General features: G+C 45.2%; 1 protein-coding gene across 1 annotated transcript in view; it reads right to left on the bottom strand.

The window, feature by feature from the left end:
* Nucleotides 1-22,500, bottom strand: part of LOC134060243 (glucosidase 2 subunit beta-like) — a 153,589-nt gene that overhangs the window by 26,070 nt on the left and 105,019 nt on the right. Inside the window, exon 12 of the mRNA XM_062516880.1 lies at nt 7,891-7,962. Within this exon, the coding sequence (XP_062372864.1) occupies nt 7,891-7,962 (72 nt within the window). The remainder of the gene's footprint in view (nt 1-7,890; nt 7,963-22,500) is intronic.

Genomic DNA, 22,500 nt, shown 5'->3' with positions numbered 1-22,500 from the left:
AACACACACACACACACACACACACACACACACACACACACACACACACACACACACACACACACACACACACACACACCTGGTTTGCTCTCACTACACTCGTTTTAAACGGGGGCAGGTAAAGGATTCTGTCTCACATGTGTCTAAAATGAGAGATTCATATGTCTTGAATTTGTGATTAAATGTTGGTTTTGAAGCAACCCTTATGAGTTTAATTTTAAGAAATCCTCAATTGTCAAGTTGTAAGCGACAGAACACAAGAATCAGGCAGATGAGGGCATAGAGACTCTGAAAATCACGCCACTCGTTTTTCTTGTTTTCCTTCGTTTTGGTAGCGTATTAGGAAAAACACAACCCCCCAGTGTTCATGCCTGTACAAACAGTGCACGTACGACTGATATCAAACTGGTTTCATGTTTGATTTTCTTTCTGTTCCATGAGCTGTCTGGAGATGAACATACTCACCCATGAATTCCATGTGGGTGTGTGTGTGTGTGTGTGTGTGTGTGTGGGGGGGGGGGGGGGGGGGGGGGGGGTGATGACTGAGGACGCCGTAAGGATGAGCGTTATTAACTTACTGCTTCCCCCACGTCTCAAACATCCCACAATCTCCCCCGGTGATAATTATGTGCTTTTTTATCCCTCTGCTAGAACCAACGACCGGCTGCGGTAATTCTAGAACTCTCCGCCAATCCGCTTGCTCCGGTAGCCTGGGCTACCACGGAATACTCCAGAGATTCTAGAACCTCGCTGCTGAGCCCGAGCTGAGCTCGCCACAGTTGGCTGGCTTTGGAAATGTTGCTAGGCTACTGTACCTAGCTTCAGCCCCCCCACCCCCCCACCCCCTCCCACCAACTCCCTCTCCCCCATCTCAACCCCCAGCCAGTGGTCGTGCTGCTCAATGAAGCGGTTCAAGGAAAACCTGTGGTCCTGCATACTGAACAGGCCTCTGAGCTGATGCACAGGCAAGAGAGACAAAGAGAGTGAGCGAGAGAGAGAGAGAGAGAGAGAGAGAGAGAGAGAGAGAGAGAGAGAGAGAGAGAGAGAGAGAGAGAGTGAGAGAGAGAGAGAGAGGGAGGGAGGAGAAAGACTGAGGGCGTGTGAGTGAGAGAAAGAGAGAGAAAGAGAAATAGATAGTGAGAGAGAGAAAAAGACAGAGGGAGTGAGAGATAGAGATAGAGATAGTGAGTGAGAAAGAGAAAAAGACAGAGGGAGTGAGAGAGAGAGAGAGAGAGATAGCTATGGTGCTTGAGTACAGGCCTTCCTAATCTTCTTCATCCTCACTAACAAAACAATGCCATTGTATGCAGTAGCTGATGATCTTTTGTCTGTTTTGTCTGTTTTTGTTTGTCTGTTTGTGTCTCCTTTCCTGTGAGTTTGAATGCAACAGAGTGCTTAAAGTCTCTGATTATGCCCTTTTAATTGCCATCAAACTGCTCTCTCTCTCTCCCCCCCCTCTCTCTCTCTCTCTCTCTCTCTCTCTCTCTCTCTCCATGTGAGATCAAGCTTGCACTACTCTGCTCAGTGAGAGACCATACCCATGAGAAAGAGAGAGGGGCTACCCTACAATTTGGCGAGACTATGTGTTTGTGTGCTTCCTTTGTAGGTCATCTGGTTTGCATTGAAGTCACACACCTGTGTGTGTGTGTGTGTGTGTGTGTGCTAATGGCAGAGCACCGTTCGCATGGTGTGTGTGTGTGTGTGTGCTTGTGTGTATATATGTGTGTTTGTGTCTGTGTGTGTGTCTGTCTGTGTGTGTGTGTGTTTGTCTGTTTAACCTCTGTCACACCTTCAGGAAACTGTGGCAGACATTCTGAAAGGCCTCTTTTACAGACAAAGTCTGAAGAGATTAACACACAGACAGACAGATACACACACACACACACACACACACACACACACACACACACACACACACACACACACACACACACACACACACACACACACACACACACACACACACACACACACACACACACACACACACACACACACACACACACACACACACACACACTCACTCCAGTCTCCCCCAGGCTGGAGGGTAGAAAGTCAGAAGTGGGCGGATCCATTGCCCTATCAACCCCCTGATTGGCTGTGAGCGATGAGCCTGGTGTCAGCAAGGGGTGGGGTCTCCCCCTAAGGTCAGGGGTGGGTATCGGCGACCTCTGACTCACCCCAACCCCACACCCCCAACCCGCTGCCACGGTGATTTCCCATGGGCCTTTGCAAGTCAGGCATCCACTGTACACAGGCTGTGACCCACCCATGCATCATTCAAATGTACGTATGCATACACACATTGACACGTACACACACACACACACACACACGCACACACACACAAACACACGCACACACATGCACTCTCACACACACACACACACACACACTATACACACATGTGCACGCACGCACACATGCACACATGCACTCTCACACACACACACACACACACACACACGCTATACACACATGCGCACGCACGCACACATGCACACATGCACTCTCTCACACACACACACACACGCGCTATACACACATGCGCACGCACGCACACACACACACACATACACACACACACACGCACACACACACAGGCTTTATGGGCAGGGTATAAATCCACGCACGTCCTTGCTGAGATGGGGGAAGAGCATTGACCCCTCTGGGCCCTGTCCACCATCACCTCCCCCAACTAGGTGGTCTCTCCACGCCTGAGTGTGTGTGTGTGTGTGTGTGTGTGTGTGTGTGTGTGTTTCTGAGATAGATAGATAGATAGATAGATAGAAAGAAAGAGAGAGAAAGAGAAATTGTGTGTGTGTGCGTGTGCGTGTGTGTGTGTGTGTGTGTGTGTAAGAGTGTGTGTCTAAGAGTGTGCCAATGGAAAAAAGGCAAGTCTGCATGAGGCAGCATGGCGTTGTGTATTCTCCTGAGCCGTCCAGCCACACACACACACACACACACACACACACACCCTCCCACCCACATCCCTCCCCTGAGTATTCCTTCCATTTTTTTCCATTCCTTCTCTCCCTCTCACTCTCGCTCCGTTTTCTGGATGATGGGGGGCATTTAGTTACCCCTGTCAGCCCCTCGCGTGGGGAGACATTATTGAGACGGACGACTCTCGTCCCGCCGCCAGCCTATAGCCCCCCCCGCCCCCCCCCCACTCGCCTAACGCTCGTCATTACCGCGGCTAGCGCTGCCGTTAGCGACACCGCTTCGGGTCTAGTCACGACCGGCTCGCGGCTCCAAATGGTTTCGCTGATGACGGCTCGAAACGCCATCAGAAAAACAAAACCTGCGTCATCTCGGACCGCCACGCCGACACGCCCGTCCGTCCATTTACCGGATAATGCCGCTCACCGTCAATGCCGTCACGGAATGTGTATATACGAACGGGATAAGTGACATGCTGCACATGAAGAAATATGAGAAACTGATTTTTCTGAATAACACACACACACACACACACACACACACACACACACACACACACACACACACTCGTTCGCACAAAAGCATTGCTGAAAACAACATGTTCATGAATACAAAATAGCTCCTTTGTGGCACAGAGAGAGAGAGAGAGAGAGAGAGAGAGAGAGAGAGAGAGAGAGAGAGAGAGAGAGAGAGAGAGAGAGAGAGAGAGACGTGCAAAATCCACAATGCAGCAAAGGGCAAGGGGTGTGCAAGGGCAGAAACTGCGTACACACAACACACACACACACACACACACACACACACACGCACACACACACGCACACACACACGCACACACACAAACACCGGTCTGGTCTCTTTCTGATAAGCCTCGTCATTTACAGCGTAAATCCCAGCAGTCTCCCACAACTCCTGGACATAACAAGATTAACTGCACTTATGCCGCTGCTGCAGCACAGCTATTTCTGCATTCTCCGCGCAGGAACAAACCTGATATGATTTTATTTATTTCTTTTTTTTTCTGCTGGGCTTGTGTGTGTGTGTGTGTGTGTCTGTGAAAATATATGCTGCGTCGGTTCGACATAAGCAATCTATACAGATCCATCTGCATTACCACTCCATTAGCATGGAGGCCCACGCAGTAGTTTATATATGTGCTGTATTCTTGTCTGTTTCTGCAATTTTCTAAACCACTGGAGCTAAACGTGAAAGTAGCATGCTAATGTTATGATATAAACTATATGGGGAAGAAAGAGGAAATGGAATAAAAAATCAAACTTAGGAGGAGGATAGAGGGAATGGAGAAGAAGATGAAAAGAAAGCAATGGAAAAGAAGTGAAGGAGAAGAAGAAGAAGAAAATGAAAGGTTTCCGTCCACTAAACACTAAAGGGGATTTGGGGGCATCCATGCTAATATTGTTGTTTTAAGTACAGAGCTGACTTCCTGTGCTTGCATTGATGCTCCTCTTTCTTTCCAATGCTGCCCTCCTCCTCTTCCTCCTCCTCCTCCTCCTCCTCCCATTTCCTCTCTCCTCCTCTCTCTCTTTCTTTCCTACGCCTCTTCCTCCTCTCCTTAAGTCAAAGTACTCAGAAGCAGGTGTGATAAATGCTGCAGTTTAAATCAAAGCTCTCTGCCTGTTTGCCACACTTACTCTGGGGACTTGTCTGTGTGTGTGTGTGTGTGTGTGTGTGTGTGTGTGTGTGTGTGTGTGTGTGTGTGTGTGTGTGTGTGTGTGAGAGAGAGAGAGAGCGAGAGTGAGCTGGGGGCATCTCTAGCTAAAATTAATATAGGAGTTCCACTGATATCCCGCGTGGAATGAGTGATGGTGTGCCGGGATAAAAAATGAACTTTATTCCCAACACGGAGGCGATGATTCATGCTGCCCTCCCTCCCTCCCTCCTTCTCTCTCTTTATTTTTCTCTCCATGTCGTTCTCTCTATCCATCCCCCAACCTCCTCCTGTGCCACTGCAGTTTAATGTGTGGGTTTCATTTTCAAAGTAAAAAAAAAAAAGAAGAGAAAAAAAGCCAAAAACACACAACACACACCGTCGAGGCGTCAGGAGAGTAAAGCTGCGGTGAGCAGCTGCCCACTGCTGACCCGCCCACTTTGAAGCACATCTGCATTCACACACGAGAGAGAGAGAGAGCCCTGGCCATCGACTCCACTCGCTCGCGCCACGCAAGTGACACACACACACACACACACACACACACACACACGCACACACACACACGCACACGCACACACGTCAGGAGAGTAAAGCACGGTGTGCTGACCCGCCCGCTTTGAAGCACATCTGCATTCACACACGAGACAGAGAGGCCTGGCCATCGCCTCCGCTCACTCGCTCCGCTCCGCACAGGTGACACACAGTATGGCTCTTTCTTTCAGCGGGTGCTGTGGCTTCTCATGTTGAACAATGGGGCCTGTTTACAGTGTAGCTGAGAACACACTCGGTGTGTCTGTCTGTCTGTCTGTCTGTCTGTCTGTCTGTCTGTCTGTCTGTGCTTGCGTGCGTGTGTGTGTAATGAGTAATGTAATGCACTGCAATGCTTGATAAAGCCCAAAAGTCAACATTAAGGTTCTCCACAGAACCTCTGGATTTTAGACGTACGGTCCTTTTAAGGCCCAATTCACACCAAAGATTCCAGACGCGACTAGACTGAGTTGCAGTGTGAATTAAATGTTGCACGTAGTTGCAAGCTGTCGCATAGCATTTAACATGTTTACAAGTTGAAGGTTTTAGAACGTCGCGGCTCGTATCGTCACAAATCTTTGGTCTGAACCCTACTTAAGGGAATCATGTGCAAGTATGTAGCCTGATAAACCAGCCTAAATGGATTGGATGTCTAATTTAGTCTGGCCTCGATCAATGGATACAACGGAACATTGTTGATGAGCACAACCCGTTGTCTTTCAAACCGTGTCTGTGCCTATAGGCCAACGCTCCCTCAAAACCCCGCCCCAGAGCCCTCTGCCCCGCCCGCGTTGATTCAAAACACATATCTGCGTTGTGATTGGTTTAGTTGCCATCTGCCAGATTCAGGGCAGTGTTTTCAAAATGTTCAATGGTCCGAGGCCAGACCCAAATGCAGGCAAAACATTTTGCCGTCCAGCAGTTGGCGCTGGTTTTCCAGGCTAGCAAGTATGGTCATTCTGTTACCCAGAATGTCTAGGGTTGTATATTACTGCTGGATTTTCTATGGCGTACTTAGTGTAATGCTAGCATAATGCCAATGCTCTAAAAGTTCTTTATTGGGCAAACAGCTAGAGATAGACCGTAACAAACTATTTGGTAACGATACTTATTGTCTCAAACATACTCATTAAGGTGCTATGTGGAGTTACTTTTCAGTTTTAAACACTCCAAAATTACTTTGAAATAGTTAAAAATGTGAAAAAACAACCGTTCTGACTTAATGATATCCACTGAAGTTATTAGCATGTGAACTAGCCAGTACAGGGCCTCTAGTCTCTTGTCATACAACAATGTGTCATGCGTGTTGCTGTGTCACATGCAATGCAAGCCAATGAATGAGTGCCGGGTAGCTGCGTTCAAGACAATTCTTCTTGCACAACTCCCACAAAGCTCCTTTTTTTAAGATGGTAGATGGTATTTTGACAAACACAAAAGAAAGTGTCGCTGGTGGTGTTTATCTCATTTCATATAAAAGTTTTTAACAGAGCTGGTTCGTGACCTGAAAAGTGACAGACTCTGCCGCTCTTCTCTGCCACTCACGTCAACACAACCCACCTCTAATGGACGACGCCATGTCAAGGCCGACGACAGCGAGAGCATTCTACCATAGAATTAAAAACCTTTACTTTTCTCATATCATTTTATTTTCTAGAACAAAAAGAGAGAGAGAGAGAGAGAGAGAGAGAGAGAGAGAGAAAATTCGGCTGAAATAATTGCATGCTGAGGCGTGAGTGTGATGGTGGGGGGACAGCAGCGTCCTAATGAGAGAGCGACAGCGGGTCGGCACGGTGACATCCCATAATTAAAGTCTCCGTCACCAAGGGTGGGGGGAATGAAACTAGAGTTATGCAGGGTGTGTGTGTGTGTGTGTGGGGGGGGGGGTAATGAAACATGAGACGTTCACTCAAACAAGAGGCAGTCCTGACAGCCTGAGCTGAGGACCTGATGAGCTGGTGGAAGAGTGTGTGACGACGACGACGCAGAGAGCACAGTGTTCCTTCCTGTTTATATTGTTTTCTGATGTTGCTTTTGATGCTGTTGTTGATGACGATGATGATCATGATGAGGAGAATCATTAACTAACTTTTATCTCTAAATGGAGAAAACAAACATGAAAAAAATCTGGGAAAGATATCCAAATAGGCTAGAACTTTCTTGGCACGTCTCCCTCTTCTGATGTCACAACTCAGCTGCGTTTCGAAAATGCAATCTTGAGAGAAATGGCTATAAATGTTAATGCTATCTATATCTTCTTTGAGTTACTGTATCTAAACATTGACTAATAAAAAAAAAACGTTAACCTGAAATTTGTTCTTTAAGTGTCCATTTCCAGTACCTGCTAAAATACCAATGAAAGTGAAATTTACACTTCCAAAACTGATACATTTTAGATTTTAGACATTTTTATCCCCTAGCTGCCTGAATTTTTGTAACGTCTGTCTTAACTTTCAAGAAGGTGACATTTCACACATCTGAACACACTACACTGTAGAAGAGGAGATGGAAAAACAGCCGCATGGATCCTTGAGAAGACAAACACCGAAGGACAAGCTAAATTGGTCACCTGAGAGAATTCTGAGAATTTGATTTCACCAAGAATTGTTTTTGTTGTTGTTGTTTTTTTTTTTTTAATGTCTGCATGTTTGAAAATGCCACCAGCAGAGATAATGAATTAGAGTGGCATAAATCAGTCTCATGGCTCCGCAGCACAAAGGTCAAAGGTGACATTGACGAGAGACACTTACCCTAACAAGACCTCAGTTCCTGCTTGGCTCTTCTGGGTTACTTGATTGAAGGGACAAATAGTGTATGTATACCTGTAGAATCAAATAAACAAGCAATTTAATACACAGTAGGCAGTTAGGATTTTCTTTTCTGCTCGCTCTCTCTCTCTTTGCTTGCTTTGTATTTTCCTGTTTACATTGTATTGCATGTTGTGTGTGGTGTCTTAAGCTGCTGGAACCTTGAATTTCCCCTTGGGGATCAATAAAGTATCTATCTATCTATCTATCTATCTATCTATCTATCTATCTATCTATCTATCTTTTTCCTTCTACAGCATCACTGACTAGTGAAATGGTCTCAGAACTCTGCTAATACTGTATCCGCTGAAGGAGGGAATGGAGGTGGATTTTCTTTTCTTCTTCTCTCTCTCTCTCTCTCTCTCTCTTTCCTTCTACAGCATCACTGACTAGTGAAGAGAACTCTGCTGAAGGAGGGAATAAACGGAGGCAGAGGAGAAGGGAGGAGAGGAGGCAGAGGAGAAGGGAGGAGAGGAGGCAGGTAAGTGTGCCGAAGCTCGCGGACATATTTACTGTTGTGCTCAGGCATGCTCAGACATACACTGTAATTCAAACTGACATGAATATCAATAATATAAAAAAGTAAATCCAGGCTTTGCGTGAGGGAGAGTGACGGCTAAAGCGAACAGTAATGCTAACAGATCAAAGCCCTGCACAGAAAAAAAAAGAAGCGGCAGAACAGACATAGGTTTTTTTTTCTCCTTTTTTCAATTCGACCCCCTTTGACTATTAAACGACAACGCTACATGACGTGAGCCAAGCAAAGTGGCTCAAATGTGTGTATATTGTGTCTGTGTGCATACATCTTGGTGAGGTTGGATAGGGTTAACGAGAAACTGAGGTGTGTGTGTGTGTGTGTGTGTGTGTGGAGGAGGGTGATCAAAAGCAATAGGGGGAAAAAGTAAGATGAAAGAACAAAAATGATGAACATCAGAGAAAGACTATAAGAGAAGGACAGGGAGTGAGTGAGAGAGTGAGAGATGGAGAGAGTGAAAGGGAGAGAGAGAGAGGATTCCGGGAGAAGTGTATGTGACTACACAGAGCTTCCTCCTCTCTTTCTCTCTCTCTCTCTCTCTCTCTGATCCTCACTTAGCTGTCCTTCCTTTCAAGTTCCTCCATATGGTTGTAACAGGAAGACTTGTGCATTTCAGAGCACACACACACACTTCACCTTTCCGTCTCTCACACATACACACACAGACACACTCACACACCTATCACCTTACACACACACACACACACACACCTGTCTGACACTAAAACCAAATCCTTGCATCCCACTTGTGATTGGCTGTGACAGCAGAGCAGATGAAGAGGCAGGTAAATCCTTTATTTTCGCCACGTTTGATGCTAAAAACAGCCGCTGCTGCAGCGCCGACATCCTAAAGACCTGTCTGCCGGGTTTATACGCAAGCAGCAAGAGGAGGAGGTTACGTCAATGTCACACACCTAAGTCTCTTTCACACTCCCCCCCACCAAACCATGAGACAAATATGACACCCGCTGACCAAACAAACACACACCAGAGAGACAAAATACTGACAAGGAAGAGGAAGGAATAGATGATTAAGGAATAAAAACGCACAAAACAACAACAACAACACAACGTATTGGTGCTAAGCAGGAGCCAACTGCAATAAAAAAACAAAAACAAAGTAACACGCTGAACTTTTAATGATTTAGCATCCCGTCTTGCTAACAAACTGTTGATGCCTAAGGGATCGTACTTTAAGCAGGTCGAACGCGGGATGAAATTTACATTTCCTGCCAGTCAAAAGGCTGGCTTGTTTGTTCCTGCAAGAGATCTTTGCGGTTCATTACGCGCTTCAGATGTCCCGATCAGGCGTCCTACCAGGAGCAAGTGACAACAAGTGCCTCATCAGATAACGCTGCTCGGGAGAAAACCGTGGAGATGGCAGCCATGGACCAGAGATCCAGGAAGCCACGAAATAAGGGTAACATGGAGGCTACACTTGGCACGTAACTGTAGCATTTCGTTCAGGTAGCATAAAAAATAGTTGTAGAAGACTGATCTATCTTTTTGTTTTTGAACGTATGCATCAATATCACATCTGGTGTAGGCAGTTCCAGTGACTATAGCGAAAGCTTACTGTTGTAGCAACAGCAACGACACTACAGTAACAGAGTGCTTTAGTTAGCTGCCCGGAGTAGCGTCCCTGTAAGGGTAGAAGAGAGACATGAGGTAAGAAATGGAAAAACTGGGGCCATTTCACCCATTCATATTTAAGTATATGCGCATTAATACTGGGGAGAGCTGTACTGGGTTGGGTTGGATTGGGTTGGGTAGGGGTGGGGTGGGGTGGGTTAGGTTGGGTTGGGTAGGGATGGGGTGGGGTGGGTTGGGTTGGGTAGGGGTGGGGTGGGGTGGGTTGGGTTGGGTAGGGGTGGGGTGGGGTGGGTTGGGTAGGGATGGGTTGGGTAGGGGTGGGATGAGTTGGGTTGGGCTACTTTGAGATGAACAATCCAGTTTCTTGTTCAACGAAACATAAATGAAGGAAGGTGCTCGCTTAATAACCTCAGTGAAATACTCTCAAAGGCTGTTCTGTTGCTGATGTTTTTGCCCATAGAAATTGCTCAGTTGGTGATTTTGTTTTTGCCTTTGGTAAATAGGCTTGGATGATGATTGGGCTCTGTGGGAAATGCCCTGCCTATGCAGCTCTAGGAATATAATGACTCTCCTGTGTGTGTACATCTGAAATTGACATTCTGGGGTTAGAATCAGGCAGCGTCAGCAGAGAGGATGAGATCCATGACGACCAATCAGCAGAGGGAAAGAGATGGGGAGGGGAGGGGGGGGGGGGGGAGTGACAACAATGGCAATGACAAATGTTGTCACTCACACTGAACAGCCCCCCGCCCCCCTTACACACACACACACACATGACATACACACACACACACACACACACACCTCTACACACACACACACACACACACACACACACACACATACCCCTACCCCTACTGCTCAGCAGGAATGACAGGAGTGAAGGGAATCAGGACCAAGCAGATGGATTCATACATGTCAGGCAATAACACATTAGCATCCATGCAGCAATACACAATACACACGATGTGCAGAGAAGAGAGGAGCCATCCGCTAGACTTGGGTAAACCCAGCCTGATCTGATGAAGATTTGATTTCGCCCTGCAGCCCAGCAGCCCAGACAGTGCATTTGTTTTCTATACTGCTTCCATTACAAATCCAATCACAAACTGGGCTATCCACCTGGCGCACCTGGATGGTTGGACTGATTGGTTGAAAGACTATCTAAATGCGTCCACTGTATTTCTACTGCACAAGAGGCATGATCAGTGTGGCATAGTTCAAATGACTCTGTACACATTTGGATAGTCCTTCAACCAATCAGACCAACGACCTGGGTACAGTACACCTGGTGGATGAGCTAGTTTGTGATTGGTTCCAGCAAACATGGACAGGAAGCAGGAGAGATAAATGTGCAGGTTTCCAGCCTGAGCTGCAGGGCGAAATCCAATCGCCGGCAGAGCAGGCTGGTTTTACCCAGTCTATGGTTTCACTAGATCTAGCCCAGATTTGGCCCCATAGGTGACTACTATCTGCCCCAGATTTGGCCCCATAGGTGACTACTATCTGCCCCAGATTTGGCCCAGAGGTGGCTACTATCTGCCCCAGATGTGGCTACTATCTGCACAGATTTGGCCCAGATGTGGCTACTATCTGCCTTAAACTGTGCCCAGATGTGGCTACTATCTGCCTTAAACTGTGCCCAGATGTGGCTACTATCTGCACAGATTTGGCCCAGATGTGGCTACTATCTGCCTTAAACTGTGCCCAGATGTGGCTACTATCTGCCTTAAACTGTGCCCAGATGTGGCTACTATCTGCACAGATTTGGCCCAGATGTGGCTACTATCTGCCTTAAACTGTGCCCAGATGTGGCTACTATCTGCACAGATTTGGCCCAGATGTGGCTACTATCTGCCTTAAACTGTGCCCAGATGTGGCTGCTATCTGCCCCAGATTAGGCCCAGAGGTGGCTGCTATCTGCACAGGTTTGGCCCAGAGGTGGCTGCTATCTGCCCCAGAGGTGGCTGATATATGCGCAGGTTTGGCCCAGAGGTGGCTACTATCTGCACAGATCTGGCCCAGAGGTGGCTGATATCTGCGCAGGTTTGGGTGAACCTCTCTCCTTCCTCCTCCTACATGCTCCCTCCTACCTCAGGCTCCCTAATCGCCCGCACACACCGAGTCTTAATTTCCAAGAGCGGCCCTCTGAAGGGAACCGTAAGGAGATTTAAGCGCGGATTCAGGGGATGATTAAGGTGCTCTACGTGCAGACCAACAGATTAAGCGGCACAAATGAAAAGACTTTATTTCTAAATGAATAACCTCTTAATAAGCATTAGGAGTGGCACGGTTTCATCTGCAGTTCAGAGCTATTCATGTAAAGGCACGATTGTAAGGACTTTATACATGAGGCCTATGTGAAGGGTCTGTCAACTGACAGGGTGACTGACAGACTGACAAGAGATTCCGCCAACATTGGCAGTACAGACAGTTATCAGTCAACCATCATACTATGATGATGGGTGCCACATCACTCAAGAACAGTCTAGAAAAAAATAATAGTAGAAGTATCTGCCCGTCCCGAAAAACTCTTAGTCAGTCAGACCCATAGGCCAGAGCAAGCCCCACAATACAAGAAGAGATGGTTTAAAAAACAAGACGATTCATAAGAGGGTAAATTCTGGTTAACGGTAAATTCATTGTGACGTAGGGTTCGCAACGGCCACTCCCCTTTAGGAGCCAATCGGGAGGTCCGGTGTCAATGTATCTCTATGGGAGAAATAAACATTATCTCGGATTATGATCAATCCCTTAGCCCTACTTTCAGCAATGCAAGTAACGAACCCATATTCTACAAGGCACACGCCTTTCTAACATTCCCACATTGAAATCGTATTTTCCAGCGAGATAAATACATAGAAAATTAACTTTATTTGCGATCTGTCTCTGTCTCCGCTAAGCACAGGCCGCCTGTTCTCAACGGCACACTGCTTCCGCTGCATCTACACTGACCACTTCGTCACTGATCACGCCCCTTTAGGAGGCAGGAAGTGGTGCCATTTCGTTCCATTGAAAAAAATCCCCTTTATGATTCATCTCAGTAACTAGACAATCTTTGATACAAACACTCAGGCACAGATACAGACGCACAGAGGTTCAGGCGCACACACGTACGCGCACACACACGCACACGCACACGCACTCCTCCCCCTCACACACACACAACCCAGAGTATGACTTACAATACGTGCCCATGACACAATAACATAAAGACAGCATGAAAACATAGTACAGAAAGAAAGCACACAGAGAACTGGCCCATATAAACAGCGTGAGAAAGAGAGACATACAAACATATAGATAAGATGAAAGAGAAAGACACAGGTAAGACAGAGAGAGAGTAAAAGAGAAAGAGAGTAAGGAAGAGAGAAAGAGAGTAAAATAGAGTAAGAAAAAGAGAGTAAGAAAGAGAGAGAATAAGAGAGTAAGAAGAGAGAGAGTACAAGAGTAAGAAGAGAGTAAGAACCAGAGAGAGGGAGTAAGAGAGCAAGCAAAAACGAGCGTAAGAGAGAGAGAGAGAGAGAGAGAGAGAGAGAGAGCAAGAAAAAAGAGAGTACACAAGAGTTAGAAGAGAGTAAGAACCAGAGAGAGGGAGTAAGAGAGCAAGCAAAAAAGAGCGTAAGAGTGAGAGAGAGAGAGAGAGAGAGAGAGAGAGAGAGAGAGAGAGAGAGAGAGAGAGAGAGAGAGAGAGCAAGACAAAAGAGAGGCTAAGAGAGAGCTAGCGAGCGAGCGGAAGTGTGCAATTAGGAGCTGCCCTCGTGAGGCGGCGAGGCTGGCTGCGGGGGCGGCCCACACCCGAGTGACAGTGTGGGCAAACAGGCAGGAAGACTCGCCAGCGCCTAATTGGTTTACAGGTAGCACACAGTGCCGAGACAAGGTGGAAGGTTAGCCGCTGCTTTGTAAACTGGCCTCCACCAATTAATTGTTTGCGTTTGAGACGCATTTATGGGTTTGGCTTCATGGACTGTCAACAGAGCTATGCCTGGGCAGAGGCAAAAATAAATAAATAAATGATATATATATATATATATATAGTATAAAACAGCCGTTCAAATTGGCTGTGAAATAAAAAAAAAAAAACAGTGGCTAAAAGCTGTTAAACTATTTTAAAGCCTTTGAATAAAGCCTGTAACTTATCTGGGCTGGCATTTACTTCTGAAAAAAAATAAGACTGTTTTCCAACTTCTTTTTGTTGTAGGGTTCAGCGATTGCGACAAGAACATTAACCTTTTGTGCCGTGCAACACAGACAGTTTTTTTTAGGCTAATGTATACTTTGCAGCATGTCTTACTGTTATTAACGTCCATCAATTTCAGACCTACACTGAAACGCCAGTAATAAGAACTTATCAAACTGTCAAGAGAAACACAACAGAAAGTTTCACATAACCCTATGTGTGTGTGTGTGTGTGTGTGTGTGTGTGTGTGTGTGTGTGTGTGTGTGTGTGTGTGTTAACCTCCTTGCGTGCGTGTGTGTGTGTGTGTGCAGTGGACTATCTCCGTGGTTAGAAAGTGCTGGAAGCGGAGGTAAATATATGTTTGGACAGGCAGAAGCATGAGAATTTTCAGTGTGTTTAGACAGATCCTCGGCAAGGTGGTGATTCAAGCTCGGTATGAGCACTTGGAAGAGGTGCCGCGAGCGACTGAAAAAAGACCAGCTGGTGAAAGTGCTGCACAAATTATACATGTGTGCATATACTGTAAGTGTGGGCCTGTGTGTGTGCACATGTCCAAGCACATGTATTGGTGGAGACTGCCCTCCTGAAATTGTGTGTGTGTGTGTGTGTGTAGGAATGTATGTATGAGTGTGTGTATGTGTATGTATGTATGTATATATGTGTGTGTGTGTTTGTGTGTGTGTGTGTGTGTGTGTGTGTGTGTGTGTGTGTGTGTGTGTGTAGGAATGTATGTATGAGTGTGTGTATGTGTATGTATGTATGTATGTATGTATGTATGAGTATGTGGGTGGGTGTGTATGTGTGTGTGTGTGTGTGTGTGTATGCATGAGAGAGTGTGTGTGAGTGTGAGTGTGTGTGTGTGTGTGTGTGTGTGTGTGTAGGGCTCACTCATCATATACTTCTACAGGAAAGGGAGAGCGGGGGATAAAGAGAAGTGGAGAGGAGGAGAGAAACAAGAGGGGTCGTATCACTAATGGGTAGAAAGACAAACCAGGGATAGAGAAAAGAAGAAAAAAAAGGCAGCAAAGCTTAAAGTGGGCCAAGACACACATGGAGGAAGCACACAAACAAACAAACAAACAAACACACACACAGAGACAAACAAACAAACAAACAAACAAACCAATAAATGAACAAACGAAGAAGGAAACTCAAACCAAACAAATAGGCCTCGTTCGTCTGCAGCACTGCAGCAGATGGCCTTCAGACAAATCAGTTCTGGCAGGCCCTTTAAAGACCAGGCCATTACGACCGGGTCTCTCTCTCTCTCTCTGTCTCTCTTTGACTCTCTCTCTATCTCTCTCTGTCTCTCTCTCTTCTCATCTGAGCCATTCTTTTCTTCTCTTTCGCCCCGGCCATTCCATCCCTTTTTCAGAAAGAGAGAGAGAGAGACCTGACCATTATGACTGGGTCTCTCTCTCTCTCTCTCTCTCTCTCTTTCTCTCTCTTCTCATCTGTGCCATTCTTTCCTTGCCTTTCGCCCGGCCATTCCATCCCTTGTTATTTTCATAATGTCAAATCCAAGAGCACTCAAGAGCGTGAAGGGGATCAGTCGCCACACTGGGAGTCAAACATGAGACGCCATCCTCATCTGACAGACTCAAATGAAGAGTTTGGTTCCAAAACGCTATAACTACCATTTTAATGAATTTTCATAAACATTTATTTTTTCAATTTGTTTTCCTAGTAATTTCAGTAGAAATGTTTTTGGATATTGCTATTTGATTTATCTTTCCTCAATCAAAACAACACAACTGCAGTTTGATTGACATTTTCTAGAATACACAATTAAATAGCATGACTTTTAAAAACTAATAGATATAAAGTGTTTTGGAATCAAACTCTACACAGAGTGATTCAAAATGGCCTCAGAAACTACTACAGTCTCAGGTTTGAGCGGTATGCACGCATGCATTAGCGTAGCATTATCGACCTGCCACGCCGTTAGATTCCCGCCCCGTTCTCTTCACAACATCCTTCACACTGCTTAATCAACAACCTGACAGAAGCTCGGCGGCTCAAAGGCATGCCACAGTATATGAGGTCAAAATCAGATAGAAACACTGTGATTTGTTTTCACATCTACTCTCGCAGAGAAAGAGAAAATGTCTAAAGAGAAGGGAACACCTCTCCAGTCGCTAGCCTGAAATGTTGTGGAGGTGATAATTGGTTATGTCTTGTCTCTGGGCTGTGATGAAGGAAGAACATTATGTCTAAAGACAGAAACACTGGCTGGCACATTCACGTCTGCCGGCAAGTTAACTTAACCCGGTGTCATAGAAACACTGTGTTTATATTGAGTGCACTGTGCAATATTGAAACATAAATGTAATGTGTTCAAAACATATTGCTTAGTAAAATATAGCTTCTCATTTTCTTCAGACCTTTCATACAGCAAGGCCAGCCCACATAATTCAGGTAGAGAAAAAAAAGGAAAAGTGAAAATCCTTTCCATCCCACCGATAATTTATTTATTTATTTATTCATTTATATCCTCCTATTTGCACAATTGACAAAACGTGACCTTTTGAAGTTAATTAATTGCATGAGCAACTCGTGGGGGCCCTAATGCTGAATCCTGCACATTAATTTTCTAACAACATTGTTCCCGTGCCACATCTATCATAATTTGAAAAGCCAGAAAGTGTGACAGGGCGTAGGGTGGCGTGGTCGTGAATATGCATGAGAGAGAGAGAGAGAGAGAGAGAGAGAGAGAGAGAGAGAGAGAGAGAGAGAGAGAGAGAGAGAGAGAGAGAGAGAGAGAGAGAGTTTCCAAACAGATATTGTATCTGTTTGTATTGCTATATGTCTGCTTTGGCAACACTGCTTTGATGAGTCATGCCAATAAAGCTACCTTTGAATTTAATTGAATTGAATTGAGAGAGAGAGAGAGAGAGAGAGAGAGAGAGAGAGAAAGAGAGAGAGAGAGAGAGAGAGAGAGAGAGAAAATGACAGGTTACTGTGTGGCCCAGTACCACCTCTTGCTGACCCTCTCTGCGGTGAGGGAATATCATTAGGCTTGGGCTATGGGCCTCCACACTACATTAACACCAATCCTGCAACACAGCAGAAAACCCAACAGGGCCAGATGACAGCACTGCAAGCACTACAAGCATGACTGGACTGGTGTTTGAAATTTATTTCAACTTTTTTCATCATGGCCAAGAGTCTGCAATGGCCTCCAAGGGTCATTTTCCCCCATCCATGGATTAAGACTAAGAGAACTACTTGCTTTAAAAATCTCCAGTTAAAAAAGTTAACTTTTGCACTAGGCTTAAACCACGCACAGCCAACTGCCTGTGCAGGCATCAGTCCACCTAATCTTATCCACTAAGAGGCATTACGGAAATGGTTTCCTTCTAATATACCCCCCATTATCAGTGTTACAAAAGACCTCTGCTTTTCAAGCACAGTGAAATGCACTCTACTCCATGGCCTTGCTTGCACTGTTTGTGATGTGCTCTGTGCAGGGGAACAGCAGTAGCTTCACTGCCTGCAAACTAATGGAGCTGAATTCAATCCCTGAAAACCATTACGAGTCTGAGTCACTATGGATGAATGTATCCCTACAGTAAATTCCACTCAAGTTACTTTCGCCTACTCACTTTACACTACATGAAAACATAGGGGAACGCAAACTCAGGGGCTACTGACCACAGTGTAAGTCAAACATGTAAAAGATGTTCTGTGGTCTTTTTCTTTAGGAAAAAAAAAAAAACGTTTGAAAAAGCAACAGAATGTGACGAAACAACCATTTTGCCATAATGTCAAAAACCTCTAGGCTCTCTGTTGTCCAGATATCCGCATGCACACAAGCTAGCGTCGGCCTGATTATTTTTGCAATACCACTTTGAGCCACATGTGGCGCTGTATGAGATATAATGCAAGGAAAAAGGAGGTTGTTGTGTGGCTACAGTCTGACAACTTGCGTGTACTATTACAGTCTCAGGTTTGAGCGGTACACACGCATGCATTAGCGTAGTATTATTGATGCCGTTAGATTCCTGCCCCGTTCTCTTCACAACATCACGTTGAGCCACATGTGGCGCTGTATGAGATATAATGGAAGACAAAAGTAGATTGTTGTGTGGCTACGGTCAGACAACTTGAGGCCTAGACTGCTCCTAATAACATCCTCAGTGCAGGATCCTCAGTGCAGCTAATGGACTAAAGGGAAATGAGATAGCCTGATTTTTTTTTGCAATACCACTTTGAGCCACATGTAGCGCTGTATGAGATATAATGGAAGACAAAAGGAGATTGTTGTGTGGCTACGGTCAGACAACTGGAGGCCTAGGGTGCCTCTCATTTGGGCTTTTATACGTCCTCCCTCGCTCCTCGGGCCTGGATCCTCACTGATTTACACAAAGAATGATGGGGGGGAAACAATGGGATAGTCTCTATCCAGTGTTAGTTATAGATCAGTGGGAACGCCCCTCGAGGATCGAGCATCGAGGATCGAGGAGGCATGTTGAGAGGCACCCCTAGACTGCTCCTTATAGCATCCTCAGTGCAGGATCCTCAGTGCAGGATCCTCAGTGCAGCTGATGGACTAAAGGGAAATGAGAGAGTGAGAGGAGGAGGAGGAGGAGGAGGAGAAGAGGAGAGAAATCTATCTGATCTATTCTATTCTTCGAATTCAAGTCTATAGAGAGTCTGCGTCCATCAGAGTTGCCCATCTCACCAATAAAGGGTTTTAGATAAGATCAGAGAAAAAAAAGAAATAAAACATGAAGATAAATAAATACATAATATCATAAAAAATAAACAATAACATAATAATCCTTTCTGAGAAACTGTGTACATTCATTGCTGAGTCTGAGACTATCATTAGGAGATATTTTATTAATCAAAGCGGCGAGGCTTGATGCGAGGCGCGAGACGTGCCACCCTGTATCCTTTAACTATTCATCTCTCTGGTAATCTACACACTTGAAAGAGACAGACAACAAAAGCCGCGCTGCTCTTTGAAAGCCATCATTTTGTTTTCTGTCAAAGAGAGGGGTGTCTGCAAAAGCACCTAGTGGGAGGGAAAACAAACAACAACACAAACATTCTATAAAACAACAACACTGGGGTGTAAAGTGAAGAAAAAAAAAAAACCTTTACACTCACTAAAGCTAATTTGTGGGGAAATGTATTGTGTCTGACTGTACGATATGTCCAGATATGTTTCTGAGTTATCGTTTCCTAAGCAACATTATCATTCCTATCTTAAGAGAAATCTGTCAGAGATGAGTTCATTCTTTGCTAGCCAACGAGGCTAATGGGGGTCAGAGCTTATGTCTGGCTTCTGTGGTGCTAAGCTAATGAGAGGGTCACAGAACAGTAGACGAGCCCTTGATGGGACATCAGTCTATCGCAGGTCGTCCTCCTGCTGAAGCCAATACCCATTTAAAGGTGGGCAAGCTGAGGCAATGCAGTTGAACAAAGGGCTGAAGTACAAAGGGCGCGACACATAACATCAAGGTCCCTAAAGTGAATGATGGCTAAAGCTAATGTAATGACTCAGCAAAATCAATTAGCTAATTTAACACCATGGGGCAGATGATAAGCATAAAGACTGATGAGACAGCACAATGCCCCCACACCACACACCACACGATAGCTATTAGTTCACACTCTATAGTTCAGCTCAACCTTGCAAATGCCAATCAATCCCTAAAGAACCACTGAGCTACACACACCATTTGTCAGAGATGAGGAGAGAAATGCTAAATGCTAAATGCTAAATACAATGTAATGACACTGTGCTTGTTTACTAGTCTGGCTATCACCATACTAAGCTCATTCTTTTAAGATTGAACATAGGTCTGAGAAGTCTGCGCTTTATTTCTACTGCACAAGAGGTGTGATCAGTGAGCATAGTTCAAATGACTCTGTACGCTTTTAGATAGTCCTTCAACCAATCAGACCAATGATCTGGGTGCACATTTTGGATAAGCTAGCTTGTGATTGGACCCAGAAGATGTGGACAGAAAGCAAGAGAGATAGAGGTGGAGGGTGAAATCCAAAACACCAGCAGACCAGCCTACTTGTATACTGGTTCACCTAATAAAGTTAAATTAAAAAGATCTACCTCATACAAAACATCAAACATTTTTTCCATCAAAAATATAAGTTTTTTAAAAATGATGCACGTCAACAAGTTGGTGCGACAGATACGATGGAAGAAGACATATCGCTGTAATGTCAGTTTTGTCGCGCTAAGCTAATTCGCTTGACGGAGGTGATTAAGCGAGAGTTAAGACAACATAAAAATGATGGAAAAGGTTTGAAGCGACATAAGATTGTTGTGCATGTGCAGAATGAATGTACGCTGTCAATTGGAACTGCCTGTCAGCTTGTAGGCTACCTTTGCTGTGCATTCCAACAAAGTGTTCCATTTCAGTGCTACATTGGTGACCCAACTAGCGTGTAAGAAAAATGTTCTTTAGCACAGGGTTTATGACATCATTTTAATTCACTAGAATCATTATGTTGATGACAAAATGCTTTGATGCTTCGTATGTCACTCAAAATACTAAATTGATTGAAGAGTTAATTTGCTTGAAATACATGCATACAAATATAAAATATAAATTATAAATGACTAGAAGAACATACAGTAACTCCATTCAACCTTCATATTTAGAGAGCGGTGTTTTTTTTTTTTTTTACTTAAGTCGTGGTGCTGAAGGAGAAGAAGAGAGCTTTGCTGCTGCTAAAAAGCCTTATCTAACTCCAGCAGTATTGTTTCTGCTGAGGTCAGTGAGCCCATGGCTCTTTCTGAGACCCCACTGACAGGGTTCAAGGCCCTTTGTCTGTGTTCATATGGACAGCTGATCTAGGAGCGAAAGGAAATCTGAGCTGAGAGGCAGGAGAATGGGAAGTACACACACATACACACACACACACACACACATACACACACACACACTTACTCTCTCTCTCTGTCTCACTGACTCTCTCACTCACTGACTCACTCACTCACTCACCTCATGATTCCTGATGCTATAGTATCTCTTTGTCTCATTGCCGACACTTGCAAACACACACACACACACACACACACACACACACACACACACACACACACACACACACACACACACACACACACACACACACACACACACACACACACACACACACACACACACACACACACACACACACACACAAACACACACACACACACACACACACACTGTCATAAACATACATAATCCTAATTTAGCTACAACATCAACAATATTTGTTATTCAATGGTCCTTCATATTCTAGGGAGGATATAATCTCTGAATGGAGTGAACACCTTATCACCTGAAGGGATATGAACACTGGGGTTACTCAACTGCTTCTCTCCCCTAAATACCCTAAACGCCAACATCAGACAAAACTATCTCCCCTAAATGCCAATATCAGACAAAACGATCTCCCCTGTGCACCAATATCAGACAAAACACTCCCCCCTGAAGTCTAATACCAAACAAAACACTCTCCCCTAAACACCGATATCAGGCAAAAATGTTAGTAAATACTCTCCCTTGAACGCCAGCAGCGGCCAACATCATAATTTAGTCATAGCACAGATTCAGAAGCCCCCCCAGTGTTTGGTTAAGTAAAGCGGAGGTTGGGGGCGGGGGCGGGGGGGGGGGGGGGGGGGGGGGGGGCATATTGGTGTGTTGAACAGAGGGAGGGCAGGGTTAAGGACCCATTCTGAGGAGGCATCAGATGTTATTTGCGGCGAGATTACAGATCTCGGATCGCTATCTTTCAATCTTGCCGAGAAAAATTGCAACCGCCCACAGAGCTGAAGGACTCCAGCTGGCAGAGAGAGAGAGAGAGAGAGAGAGAGAGATGGAGGGAAAACGATGGATGAAGAAAGAGAAATGGAAAAAGAAAGAGTGAGGGAAGTGACTAAGAGAGAATATAAGCAAAAGGAGAGTGGGGTGTATGGGGAGAAAGAAAGGATGGGAGGAGAGAGAGAGAGAGAGAGAGAGAGAGAGAGAGAGAGAGAGAGAGAGAGAGAGAGAGAGAGAGAGAGAGAGTACAAGAGGAATAAGTGAATGGGCACAGGAAGGCCTGAAAGAGAGAAATTTGGTTTGAGGGGGTAATCAGAAAGAAAGAAAGAAAGAAAGATGGAAAGAATGAAAAATATAGAAAGATAGAAATCCCTTGATCAGACTAGAGACCAGTGGAGGATGTACGTGATGGAAAGATGCCAGAAAGACTGAGTAGAAGAAGGATAAGGAGACTGAGT

This window comes from Sardina pilchardus, chromosome 16, assembly GCF_963854185.1.
Source record: "Sardina pilchardus chromosome 16, fSarPil1.1, whole genome shotgun sequence".
NCBI lineage: Eukaryota > Metazoa > Chordata > Actinopteri > Clupeiformes > Clupeidae > Sardina > Sardina pilchardus.
This window is presented reverse-complemented; position numbering and strand designations above follow the sequence as displayed.